The sequence below is a fragment of the Mesoplodon densirostris genome, chromosome 3 (assembly GCF_025265405.1).
Source record: "Mesoplodon densirostris isolate mMesDen1 chromosome 3, mMesDen1 primary haplotype, whole genome shotgun sequence".
Classification (NCBI taxonomy): Eukaryota; Metazoa; Chordata; class Mammalia; order Artiodactyla; family Ziphiidae; genus Mesoplodon; species Mesoplodon densirostris.
The window spans coordinates 54,898,985-54,912,335 of NC_082663.1; the positions used below are offsets into that span (position 1 = coordinate 54,898,985).

General features: G+C 39.6%; 1 protein-coding gene across 3 annotated transcripts in view; it reads left to right on the plus strand.

Moving 5' to 3' along the window:
* Positions 1-13,351, plus strand: part of LOC132486164 (microtubule-associated serine/threonine-protein kinase 4-like) — a 211,477-nt gene that overhangs the window by 131,518 nt on the left and 66,608 nt on the right. For all 3 annotated transcript variants that reach the window (XM_060092980.1, XM_060092977.1, XM_060092978.1), the window contains 2 exons: positions 3,509-3,578; positions 9,568-9,646. Coding sequence is in view for 2 of the 3 variants with exons in the window: in XM_060092977.1 (XP_059948960.1) it covers positions 3,509-3,578; positions 9,568-9,646 (149 nt within the window). In the remaining variant the exon portion in view is untranslated. The remainder of the gene's footprint in view (positions 1-3,508; positions 3,579-9,567; positions 9,647-13,351) is intronic.

Here is a 13,351-nt window from a genome sequence, read left to right on the forward strand (position 1 = left end):
GTGGTTGAGGGTCCGCCTGCCGATGCAGGGGACGCGTGTTCGTGCCCCGGTCCGGGAAGATCCCACATGCTGCAGAGCGGCTGGGCCTGTGAGCCATGGCCGCTGAGCCTGCGCGTCCGGAGCCTGTGGTCCGCAACGGGAGAGGCCACAGCAGTGAGAGGCCCACGTACCGCAAAAAAAAAAAAAAAAAAAAAAAAATAGTACCCCTAAGACTTAAGAGACAACATAGAAATCAATTTTTATTTCAAATAAGAACAAAGACCTCAAAGATTGACTTCTGCCTATTTAATCTGCTAATCTTCTAATTTCTCCCTAAGGAAAATAGAGGAATTTTCTGTAACAAATGACAAAAATGTCTAGAATACTCATCTACCCTTTTTTTCTACTATTACTACCGCCCCATTTCTCTCTAAAAGTTCCCTGTTAATGGGACAGTCTACTCATATTGGAAGCCTCAGTCACTTTTAGTCTGTAATCTTTTTCATGACTTATTTCTAATCCATCACCAATTACCCTTGGTTTGCTCACCAGAATATCCTTTCTATTGGCTTTCCACGTCCTAATCTAGCTCCTTCTCCTTGGCAGCACATCTGTCCACTCGGCATACTCATGCCAGCTTAAAATCTCTTAGCATCTCTCTTGCATCCAAACATCTAAGGCCTTCCACCAGGTAGTACCAATACATGTAGTTCACAGCTCATTGGCTTTACCAGTCTGAATTCCCTGCTTGTAGACAGCCCGTCTCCACTGCATTGCCCCGCTGTGTTTGGGTTGATTCTGTCCCCTTCCTGAAGTCCTTCCATTCCTTCTCTTTATCTCTACCTTGCTGAACTGACCTCAAGTTAAGCTATAGTCTCTCGTCCTTGAGGAATTATCAGTCTAGTTCATGCCACCTTCATTTTCTCCAATATCCCGTTGCACTTAAGAGCCTTTGTGATAATGCCTGGGCGCATATTTGCATTTCAACTAGCTCTTCAGTCGGACATGAAACAAGAAGAACGATCTGTGGTTAGTAAGATAATAGGAATGGCTCTATCGCTTGGAGTTGAGGAACATTGTCAGTGGAAGTGCCTGGAAAGGCAGCATGGAATAGGAAGGCAAAACCCGAAGATGAGAAATGGTTAATGGTAGCCCTGGATTCTTTGTTTGTTTGTTTGTTTGTTTAAGAGCAGAGTTAAATTAACCTACCTCTGTATCTCCATCTCTGCCCATTCATCCTCAAAGTGATGGTCCGCCATGTATTATAAGATGTTACATAGCTTCCTGGGGGACCACTCCTTAAAATCTCTAAAAGTGAAAAGGTTTTTAAGATAATTCCTTGTCTCTCCCTCCTTCAGAGTCTTAAAAACATTTAATAAGCTCTCTCTAGTTGTTCTGGTTGATCTCATATAACCTCCAGATATAGTGTTCTCTTTACAAAGAACACAGGGCTAAGAATTTGGTGCCAAGTTTCACTGGCCTTATTATTTATTCTCAGTGAATAGGGTAGCAGGGATTGTTCTCAGAATGCCTTGGCTTCAATCAATTGTTTTGTTTCTCCTCATAATTTACTGGTAGTTTGCTCTGTGTGGGGTGTGAGCAGAGCGAACTTTTTTTCCCAAATAAAAACAAAATCGACATGGAGATTTCTGGCATTTGATTTGTTTCCCTTTAGAAACAAGATTTCTAGCCATCTTGAAATCAAGACCTTTTAAGGAATATGAAGAGTGATGCACAAACTAAATTGGAGGGGGGGCAGGGGGAATGAAGGCTGTTGGGAAAAGTTCAAAGAACTTAATTTAGCTGTGTAGATAAATGGACAAAAAGAGTCCTGGATTACTGGATGGCAAATGCAGAATCCATTTCTCCAGGGGCCCAAGGAACAATAGATGCAAAGGCCTGATAAATTTCATTGCTGCAGGGGGAAAATGCTTCTTGATTCTCTATCCATAAAGAAATGGGCTTTTCAGCGCTTCCCAGTTAAATGGCTTTACTTGTGCTGTCTGTCATAAACTTAATGGCATCTGTTGATGCCATCACTATAAAATCTGCAACTTTAATTGAAAAATTTCGGTAGAGGTGTAGCCAGTCCAGAAGTCCTGAAATTATCCACTTTAATGCACTAATCTATTCTTTTTGCGCACAGGTAATACATTGTTTACCTTTATAGCTAGGTACTGACTTGAAGGTGCCGCCTTGTATTCCTTACCCATAATTACAATTGTCACTTCCGGTAAGAAATCAGTAATGTGGCAACTGGCTTGTTGTTAAGGATTCAACATGTCTTCTTGATTTATTTTCTGTGTTTCAAGAACATACAGGATTAGTTTGCTGCCTTTCCTAACCTCCTTATTTACACCAGCTACAGTCCCATTCGGTCCTCAGGAAATTCTGCCAACCTAATTAAACATGCAGAGGGAAGCAGGGTGGTCTGGAGTGCCCTGAACCTCCCCTCACCTGCTGCCTGCCAAGCTTTCTCAGTGATCAGTAGCAGGTTACATGTTCTGATGGGGAAAGTAGCAAGTCCCCCAGGAGCTTCCACCTTACAGTGAGCAACCCGTGCTCCACCTGCCTCCAGAGGACTTGGGGAAGACACCCTCTGCCAGCCTCTGTATGACTGTGGCTTTTTTTTTTTTTTTTTTTTTTTTTTTTGCGGTACACGGGCCTCTCACTACTGCGGCCTCTCCCATTGCGGAGCACAGGCTCCGGACGCGCAGGCTCAGCAGCTATGGCTCACGGGCCCAGCCGCTCCGCGGCATGTGGGATCGTCCCGGACCGGGGCACAAACCCGTGTCCCCTGCATCGGCAGGTGGACTCTCAACCACTGCGCACCAGGGAAGCCCGTGACTGTGGCTTTTAAAGGCTGCCTGGCCAGTCACCACCCAGCTGCTTAGGAGCAGAGAGACTATTGAAGAAAATACTGATATGGGTTAGTCCTGCTGGGCCACTAGGCCATGCTGAGATAGAGCTGGATCATTTGAGGAATAGGTCTGAACTGTTGGGTTCTCCCCAGTATTTTATGACTTGTTCTGACATTTCTCCCTTTAAAATATTTACTTTGAAATATGAGGATTCATTTTTGAGAACTCAGAATTTTATTTCGGTTTCTATAAATAAAAATATCAAGACTGCCTCCTTAAAATAGAAAACCTCACCCTCCCAATTGAAGCATATACTTCTCCATCCATCCTGCTGTTGGAAATGTTAACATCTGGAAGAGTAGGAACCAGGACATTTGTATATTCATTATTCTGTAGGACTGAAATATTTAGGTTGTTAAATATATGGAAAACTGCTGGTTGGTGATGTAGGTTTGTTTATTCATATATTACACACTTGGAAAGCTGTGCTGGAACTCAAGCCGACCCCCTGTCTCTTCTCCAAGTAAAAGTAAAACATTTTTTGAGGAGATGGACATTTTACCAAAGTGTACAGAAACTTACTACTAAAGAGAAGAAGGTTTTGGATGTAGATAAAGATACAAAAACATAGTCATGATGTCAGGTTTTTTTCTTCTTTCTCTCTACAGGAAATAGCCCTCAAGATAGTCCAAGAAACTTCTCCCCCAGTGCCTCTGCCCATTTTTCATTTGCACGGAGGTAAGGACTTCTTGTGAGTAGAATAATGAAGTGTTACGTGGAGAATCCCATCCCCCCACCCCACTCCCTCCACTACCCTTTAGAGCTATATGTACCTCTCTTGGTCCTTCCTAGATGGTGGGCTCTCACTGAGGGCAGGAGAAAACCATTTCCACCTTTTCTCCCATCCCCAGTGCAGTGTCTCATACATGCTTTTGATGATCAACAGATTTTTACTGAATTATCTGAGCTTATATTATAAGGACTTGATTCACCTATATGTCTTGGTGCAATTGTTTTTGTTGTTGTTGAAATACCTTTTTTTTCCCCCCTTAATAAAAATGACCTTACTCGGGATCACAAGGTATAAACTCTAAGATGCCTTTCCTTGAGGGCACCAGCAATTTAGTGATCTCCCTGAAATAAAGCCATGAGGATGTTTTATGTTTTCTCTTCCTATCTTAGTTAGAATTGGACACCAAATATCAAAGTTATATGTCTCATATCTGGGTCAGTGAGTCATGAGAAAGTATTGTTGCTCAGAGGACAGTAGGCATATGATCTATTATCAAACCTTTTCAGTTCTGGATCTTCTACTGTGATTTCTCCCAGTCAGAGGAGTCTACACAGCCACCTCTTCTGTGTTCTGTGTGTGGAATTAGTGTACTTCACCCTGTCACATTCAAATCTTCACCTTCCTGGGTTCCGTCATCCCTCTCAACATGTGTATACCCTGCCTTCTTCTACCCAGGAAAAACACATGGAAAACAAAATTGCCCCTTTAGCTAGGTTTCTGCATATTCAGAATGACATTTTATGGTCTGAATGTCCTAGAAATTTGTTTATATATATGTGTGTGTGTGTGTGTGTGTGTGTGTGTGTGTGTATATACACACACACACACACATATATATATATATATATTTTTTTTTTCCCTGCGTTGGGCGTTGGGTCTTTGTTGCTGCACGCGAGCTTTTCTCTAGTTGTGGCAAGCGGGGGCTACTCTTCATTGCGGTGTGCGGGCTTCTCATTGTGGTGGCTTCTCTTGTTGTGGAGCACGAGCTCTAGGCATGCAGGCTTCAGTAGTTGTGGCATGCGGGCTCAGTAGTTGTGGCTCGGGCTCTAGAGCTCAGGCTCAGTAGTTGTGGCACACGGGCTTAGTTGCTTCGTGGCATGTGGGATCTTCCTGGCCAGGGATCGAACCCGTGTCTCCTGCACTGGCAGGTAGATTCTTAACCACTGCGCCACCACGGAAGTCCCTGTCCTAGATATTTGTCAAATTTTCTTCAGAGACCTAATCATACCTTGAAATGAATTTAAGTAGCATTTAATTAAGACACATAGGTAGGTTAAAAAAATAGATTTAACACGTTACTAACGAGCAAAACCTGCAACGTCTTCACTGTCATTTGTCAGCGTTCAATGCATTTTATATAACTAAATCCAGAGAAAAGGATCTGCTTGCAGCGTTTTCGGAATTCCTGATAATTAAGATTCTCTTGTAAAATCACACATTCCCCACCATATGGTAAATGCCTGTGTGTACCAGTCCTCCACCATAGGGAGAACACACGAGTAATTAAGATGTGATCTCCAAGGAACTTCCTGAGACCGATACCCCAATTTTCCCCAATTCCAACTTTGATACTTTCAGTGTTCATTTTAAGCACCATAAAGAAAATGTGACAATTAACTGGTCTCACAAAGCCTGTGTTTGCCCACTGAATATTAGTTCACTGTGGTGGTACCATTCTAAGTAAAAAGGGAAATCTTATAAAAACTGATTAAAAAAAAGAGAACATACCATAGTCTTTAAAATACATTTCTCTTAAAAAGGGAATGCCTTTAATTACTTTAAGTAGAAGGAAAATGCAAATCTCATTATAGCCCACATTTAAACGTGACTGAAATCAGTCTTTTAATCCTGCCAGATTTATAAAAATGAAGAGAATCTAATAATTAAGTGGCTGACTGGAGGACAGATGAATCTGGTTTCTATGCTATAAAAAAAAATACACAAACCCCTAGGCATGTTAATTTTCGATAAATAAACCATAAACCGTAACAGAAGATTATCATAGGAGACCTCTGGTTCATTTTGCAGGAATTTCCAGATGGAACTCCCTCCACACTCTTCAAAAAGCATTAATTTAGATTAGGACATGAGTGATCATCTTTTTGAACTTTTATTCAAGTAAATAGAACCCTGTGTTTGCTATGCAAACTCAAATTGGCCTATTTTTATTTGACATCAGTCATCTTTCTCTTCCATTTTAAAGTTGATTTTTCATTCAAGAAACATGGAAATTCCATGGGTCTCCATTCCCTACCATTTGGCATGCATTTCTGAGCCTTTAGGAAGTAATGCTGTTTGGGGAGTCCCACATTTTATCATTTTGGATATTCAGTCCAACAGAGGGGAGAGATTGTCCTATTTTAAAAATTATTCTTGGGTGACGGGATAAAGGTCAGACGTATTAATCTTTTCTGATCTTACTTATAACGTGATAATTTACCCCCCAGTAGACATCCCCTGTAACGTTGAATTTCAGTCTAGTAAATAGGATGACACACACTTGCTTTCCATATTATCTAATAGGTGTTTGAGAGCAAAATTATCAAGTTAATTTTTTAGTATTGAGTTAAAATAAAAGGATGAAAATGAACATCATAGTGTAGTAGATTTTGTCTGGAGCAAGGAAACATATTTTGTAATTTACTAATCACTGTGATGAAGCTGGTTTACAATCCATCTGATTGTGGAGTTACTTAATGTTTTATTCCTTGGTGGTGGTAAAATGGAGGTAATGACATTGTTCTGCCTTCCCCAGAATTTGTAGAGGTTTAGGTAACATAAGTTGCTTTCACTTTCATTAGAAATATAGAGAGAGGCACTTCCCTGGTGGCGCAGTTGATAAGAATCTGCCTGCCAATTTAGGGGACACGGGTTCGAGACCTGGTCCTGGAAGATCCCATACGCTGCATAGCAGCTAAGCATGTGCGCCACAACTACGGAGCCTGCACTCTAGAGCCCGTGAGCCACAGCTACTGAGCCCACGTGCCACAATTACTGAAGCCCATGCTCCTAGAGCCCGTGCTCCGCAACAAGAGAAGCCACCACAATGAGAAGCCTGCGCACAGTAACAAAGACCCAATGCAGCCACAAATAAATAAATTAGTTTAAAAAAATTTTTTTAATAAAAAAAAGAAAATAGAGCCCTGAATAATTGTTGTGGATGTCTCCTAGCTGTCTAGCTGTTATTTATCAGGTTAAATCTCAGAATATATTTCCGTGAGCAAATTACTGGAACAGACCTGCCTGCTGAGAGGTCAGGTCATGAGACACTTGTTGAGCACTGGTGGACAGAGTTACTCTGGTTGCATTGTATTGGCATAGTTGATCTTGTTCCAGTATCAGCTAGACCATAAAATGTTTCACACCAGATGACTGTAACAAACAAACAAAGAAATCTTCCTCTTCATACAGTTGTAATAGGGACTTTTCTTTCTTCCTTTGTTGTATACCGTATTAATCTAACTTTTTGTGGTTAGTGTTGAAATGATGTGGGTTTTTTGGTTTTTTGGGGGTTTTGGTTTTGTGTTTTGTTTGCCAGTCTCTTTGTATCCTGTGTTCCCATCAGGTGTTTTTCCCTTTTTCATTTAGTGTAACATTAAAATTTCCACCCACAAAGAAAGCACTCTTTTCAAAAAGCCTTGTTGCTTTGGCAAGAATGTACGCTTGTTTTCAGGTGACACTTTACTGGTAGCTGCTGCAAAGAAAACAGAACATTGTTAGTAGGATCCAAATTATACTTGTGTGATAGCTTTCTTCAAAAAAAAGGGCATGCTCTCTCTTAAGCACTGTATATAGCATATATAGGAATTTCTGATGTGCAGTTGTCATGGTAATGAAAATGCAGTGGTCCTTTGTGCTCCATTTGAGTAAATAGACACAGACAACTTAGGGAACTTTATGAGACATAACTTATTTCTGGTCCGTGGCTGCACAGAGTACTGAGCATATTCTTGTTTAAACATCTTTCTAGTTGTGTGTTTTCCAGAGTAAGCAAATGTAATTTATGCTTCAGAACTAATAAGAACATGTCTCCTCTTGGAGTTGTTCATTCATCTGAAATATGTTCATTGATACCTGAGGGAAAGGAGAGTTAAGGAATCACAAAACAAAATCATGGTGGGGGAAGTTGTGTCCCTCACTCTTTCCAGAGACTAGATTCTGATAATTGCTATTAAATGGACTGAACAAGTTCATTTAAAAATTGGAGGTGTTTAAAATAGAAAGTCCAGGAACGGGTTAAGTCTTTAATAATTAGGCAAATAAACTAGAACCAACCTGTGTCCATTTAATTGATGGTCAGATGTCTTTATAAGCATGTTTTCAGAATTATTTTCTTTTAACATTTTCAATAGTATAAAATTATTTCTAGAGAACATGTGATTTATTTCTTTTCATTCCTTTTATCTGGTATATTTACAAACATCTTATTTTGCTTCTTTTTTAAAAAAAAAAAAAACATACTTGATTCAATTGTACTCCAATCGTGGTCACAGAAACGACAGGTAAATTTTACTAAAATCTTAACATTGTACTACTTCTGTGATTTGTCCACCTGAATTTCTCCATTTTGTCTTTGTGGACCATTTGCATTTATTGGAGGCAACATCCCTGGTGGCCTATGATTATATTCTCCCTTGACTATAATTTTGGCTAAAATGTCAGTTTTTTACATAAACATCTGATTGTGACATTTCTCAAATTCAAGTCGAATGCTGATGAATTCCCTGACTTCAACTTATTGTGAATGTGTCTGTGGTAAATTTGGTCTACTCTTGTCTCTCATTTGGTAAATTAATCTAATCATGAGTTACAAAAAGTCTACATATAATCCTGCATCTAAGAAAACAGTATAGCTGTTTAGAAAAGTATGTGTTTCCTATATTCCTCGTGGCAAATGTGTGTATATTTGTTTTCACACTGTTATGTGATTTTGAAGGCATAGTCCACTCAAAATTGCTAGTAAATTAATGGTTCTGGAATGCCAGAGATTTCAGAAAATTGACTTTCTGGTGTCCCCTTGCCTTAGCAACGGTGTTGTCTTTACTACTTCAGCAACTCATCTGAGACCCTTGTAATGATTATAATTCATAGCCAGAGTTCAACCCAGAAGCTATCCATCCTGTTACGACTTGGAGACAAAAACCATACTCTGTTAAGACTCCTGACAGCTTTGCCTCTATGATTAGGGCAGGTAACCCTACTCTTTGCATTAGGTTCTATCACTAGTGGGGAATTTTCATTCTTCACTCCCTCTCACTGGCTAGAGCTGGGCTGCATACTCATAAACCCTGCAAGAGGCTTTTGCTGGAACACTTTATAAAGCCAGGTCGTGTCAGAAGGTATAATAACTCTTAAGAGATTCTGTGCACAAGGTCAGTCACTTTCTTAGTGCTAAAATTATTTGCCACTTAAGGCTTGAGCCAGTCTTGAGCCCCCTGATCCCTTCTCCCCTCGGTGTGATGATTAAGACTGCTCCCTTGAAAATAATAAGCAGAAAGTCTTGAGGATGCAATGGAAGTCCCCACAGGCTCTTGTACCATGCTGGAATTCAGGCCCTTCCAAAGATCATGGCCCCTGTTGTCAGTTTCCAGATAAGCGTGTTTTTCCTCCTCCCTTTCTGTTTTTATTCATCTGAATCTGCTGAGTCTGACTGATGTAATTATCCCTGGTATTCATTTTGTCAAAGTGTATTAGCGAGAGATCAATAGTATGGATCACCCCATTCACTTTCTACTTGTTTGGGTGTATTGATTCACTTTAAATAAAAGTCAACCTGCTGTATAATGTTTGTTTACTCTGGCCCTTGCTGAACATTTCCACATCCTCACTGACTGTGTTTGTGTCATTTGTTCAACTAAAAATACTCGGTTTCCCTGGGGTTCCCATGTAACCGTACTCCAGTGTTGGCCTAAGCTAATCTCACTTTCTCACCAGGACTGATGGACGACGCTGGTCCTTGGCTTCTCTCCCCTCCTCTGGCTATGGGACAAACACGCCCAGCTCCACGGTCTCTGTAAGTGCCCAACTTTCCCTCTCTCACACCCCAGAGCTCTTACACAGGCAGTGCTTTCTCTGGGTGCTTCCTGATAGGAAGGAGAGGATAAATTCTGCATGTCTGCCCCTCCGAGTAGGCAACACATCAAATGATGAGCTGACAAACATTAAAAGGACATACTTTTTGCTGCAAGCTTTTAAACTATGATGCACAAGTTGAGTGAGTCCCCGGATCACCAGTTGGGAGGAGACTGGGAGCTTTCTTTTTCATACCATTTGGTGTTTTGGGTGGGAGGAGGAAACACAATCTGGTTTCATTGCTGTAGTTCCATGCCAGTGATATTAGTACTGAAAATGCCATTAAACTTTGATGGCCTGGGTCATTTTTTTCTTGTGTGGCTTATATTCAGAGTTTGGGGTTTTTTTTTTTAGTTTTTCTCATTCAAAGGAAAAAAAAGGGCAAGCCTTAAATCTGTGCCTTCTGGATAAGAACTTTCTTTTAAGGAGAGATTAAAAGAACTTAGTAGTAGATTAAGATCAATAAAGAGACAAGATGAAACAGTGAAAATAGAGTAGAGGAAGAAGGGATACTCTTGCCACAAACTACAACATTTCAACAGGAGGCCTAGCAATTACTAGAAGTGATTCAGTGGATCAGATACATGCTTTCTCAGTTTAAATTAGTGATGTTGTGGGATATTTGTCTCCACAGAGCTTTATTTATTTATTTATTTTTTTACTTTTTTAAATTGAAGTATAGTTGATTTACAATGTTGTGTCAATTTCTGCTGTACAGCAAAGTGACTCAGTTATACACATATTTTAGATGTTGAAAGTATGGGCCACCACAGTGTGAAAATGAATGCTGAAATTGATTGACCAAAAAGCGAAAAGAATAATTTTCAAATTTTAAGTGGTGTTCTTCCCTAGACTCCTAAGTGTCTCAGATTAGAACCCAACCACCAGTAAACAGAGTACTTGTCCCCTGTGGCTTACTCATACATACTCTCATTGAATCCTCCCCATGTCCCAAATGTGTATCATGTTCCTTGACTCTAAATCCTTTTTATTTTTACTATATCACCTTGCTTTGCCCTTCAGTCAAGTTTTATTATAGTTTGGATTCAGAAATTTCTCTTTTGCAAGAAAAATAGGGGAGAACACAGGATCTTTCTCCTTTCCATCTCTAGTAAATCATACGTTATTTTAAAAAGTGAATCTAAAAAGCAAAGGTGAGCTGCATAGAATTGGACCCCATTTGGTACAAATTACTTTGGAAATTATATTTTTATAAATACTTATGATGTGTTAGGTACTAGTCTCACTACTTACAACACATTGGCTTAATTGTAGAAACATACCTCACAATGCGGTTGTCATTATTGTCCTCATTTTGTGGATCAAAACGCTGAGGCACAGAGAATGAACCGATGGGCTATCTACTAACCCCCTTGTCGTAGCAATAAGAATACAAGTAAGGGTTCTAGGCGCTTGGCTTTTTTTTTTTTAAGGAATTTACAAGGTATTTCTTAAAACAAACTTGATAATTAATAAATCTGACCTGGCCATCTGTCTTAATGGAATCACTGCTGTCCCTGACTTGCATATATGCCTAAAGAGAAAGCTTCCTGAGACAATTTTTAGTCACACACATGTATTCTGTGTTTCTAACAGCTTCTGCTCAGAGGTAGGGCAGCTTTTCTCTTAAGTGTTTATTTTATTGAAGAAGGTAGTATTGTATAATTGTTGATCTCTTATTCCTATTTTTCCCTTCAAAATCAAATTGTAACTTTCAAAATTAACCTTTTTACCAAAAGACCAAAGGAACTGTTAAGTTTGTGGAGTGTAGCTTCTGTTGCCCAGAGTTTGGCTCTTTTTTCTCCTTATTGGTTATTGATAAAAATGCTAATTGAAAATCTAAAATGCTGCTTCTCATTTCCCCCAGTTTCTTTATGTTCTTGCCCTTCATATATTAGGGCGAACATTGTGCAAAACTGCTTAGGAGTTGCATTTTCTTCTTTTCTAAATCTAACCTGAATCACTCTTAGAGTCTCACTTTCTGGGTTAACCGGTTGTGATGTAGCTAATTAGAAACGCATTTTTAGTTTATTCTTAAGATGAAAACACAGAATATGTACAAATAAGTTACAAACACTTTGAAAATGCAGCTTAAGTTTTACAGATAATTGTTGTTAGCTGAATTCCAGAACTGCTAACACTGAAAGGTAAATGCCACGTCTTGATCCTTTGGATATTATGTAAACTGCAAAATTCACAAGTGTTAAAATGCTCTATTCTGAAATTGGAAAGATTTGGCCATGTGAAGTTAATCAGTCCTTCCACAGAATATTTACTGTTGCAGCTTCTCTTAACTTCAAATTTTGTAGTTAAAATTAATTTGCAGAACTTTTCCAAGATAATATTCAGAACATAATTTTTAATTTGAATATAAGTAGTATGGAATTGAAGCAGTGGGAGGACATCTCCCATGTATTTCTTACCAGATGAATTATTTTCTGCTGAGGGAAAGAATGGAAATATGAAAATAAGTACCTATAAATATGAGGTATGACTATAAAATAATATTACTTTTAATAAATAATAAGTGGAAAATTACACATGTATATGGATACTGTCCCTTGCAAAATGGTTATCTTGAGAGACTAAATGTTTCGTTGAATGATACCATTACTCAGAACATTTTGGGGGAACTCTTCTTATTGCCTTGAGAACTAGAAGTACAGTTTTTTTCTGTAAATCTTCACTCTTTGAAAGTGGATTTGATTTTTCATGTAGTCAGAAGTCATATGCAAACTAGTTGGGTGATGAGACTCACGGGCACCACACTTAGAGAACATACTAGAAATATAAAGTCATGGGACTCAGTTTATTGGGAAATTCCCAAACTCATTCTTGAAACTCTAGTAAAAGTGCTGTTCCAAGGATGCGTTGACCAGCGGAAGTGTCTTTTCAGTAAGTATACGAGGTCCTGAGGATGACACCTGCAGCCTCTGTTGGACTCACGAGTTCTCCCTTGAGTTCCTGACCTCTGCTGAAACTGACCCCTGGACTTCTCTGCTGTCCATTATTGACTCACTTTTGGGGCCCTGTTTGGTACCATTTGAATCCCTGGGCTATTTGGAGAGCCTACAGTTGTTCCCGGTTCCGTAAACTCATCTCGGCATCGCTTGGGTTCGGTGTCACCCTTTTCCCATTTACACCTTGTTTGTTCCAACTGAGAGGAGAGGAGCTCCCTCCCCAGAGAAGCCCCTTGCTTCTCACTTCTCTAATACTTACTTATCCCACCTCCTCATTCATTTTAACATATCCCCATCAGTAAGCCCAGAGCATATTCCCTATGGAGTTCAGTTATATGGTTATGTATATGGCATAACCACAAAATTTTCAGCTTAGAGTTAGCACGTGTTAATATTTTGTTATATTTGCTACAGCTTTTTGTTAAATAAACTTTTAAAGTAAACATTAAAATACAACTAAAGTCCCTCGCACCCATTCCCTTTCTCTTCCCTCACTCCACAGAGGGAATCACCCTCCTGAAGTAGCTTGTGTCCCTGCCATGCAAGCACGGGTCTGTAGCACCTTATGTGAAACTCTTGAGCCTGGTGTGCTTTTGGAATTAACTTTCACATTTTAGAAAGGTAACATGATCCTCCCTGTACTGTACATAACAGCTCAGCAGCAACTGGGTCAGCAGCTCAGAATC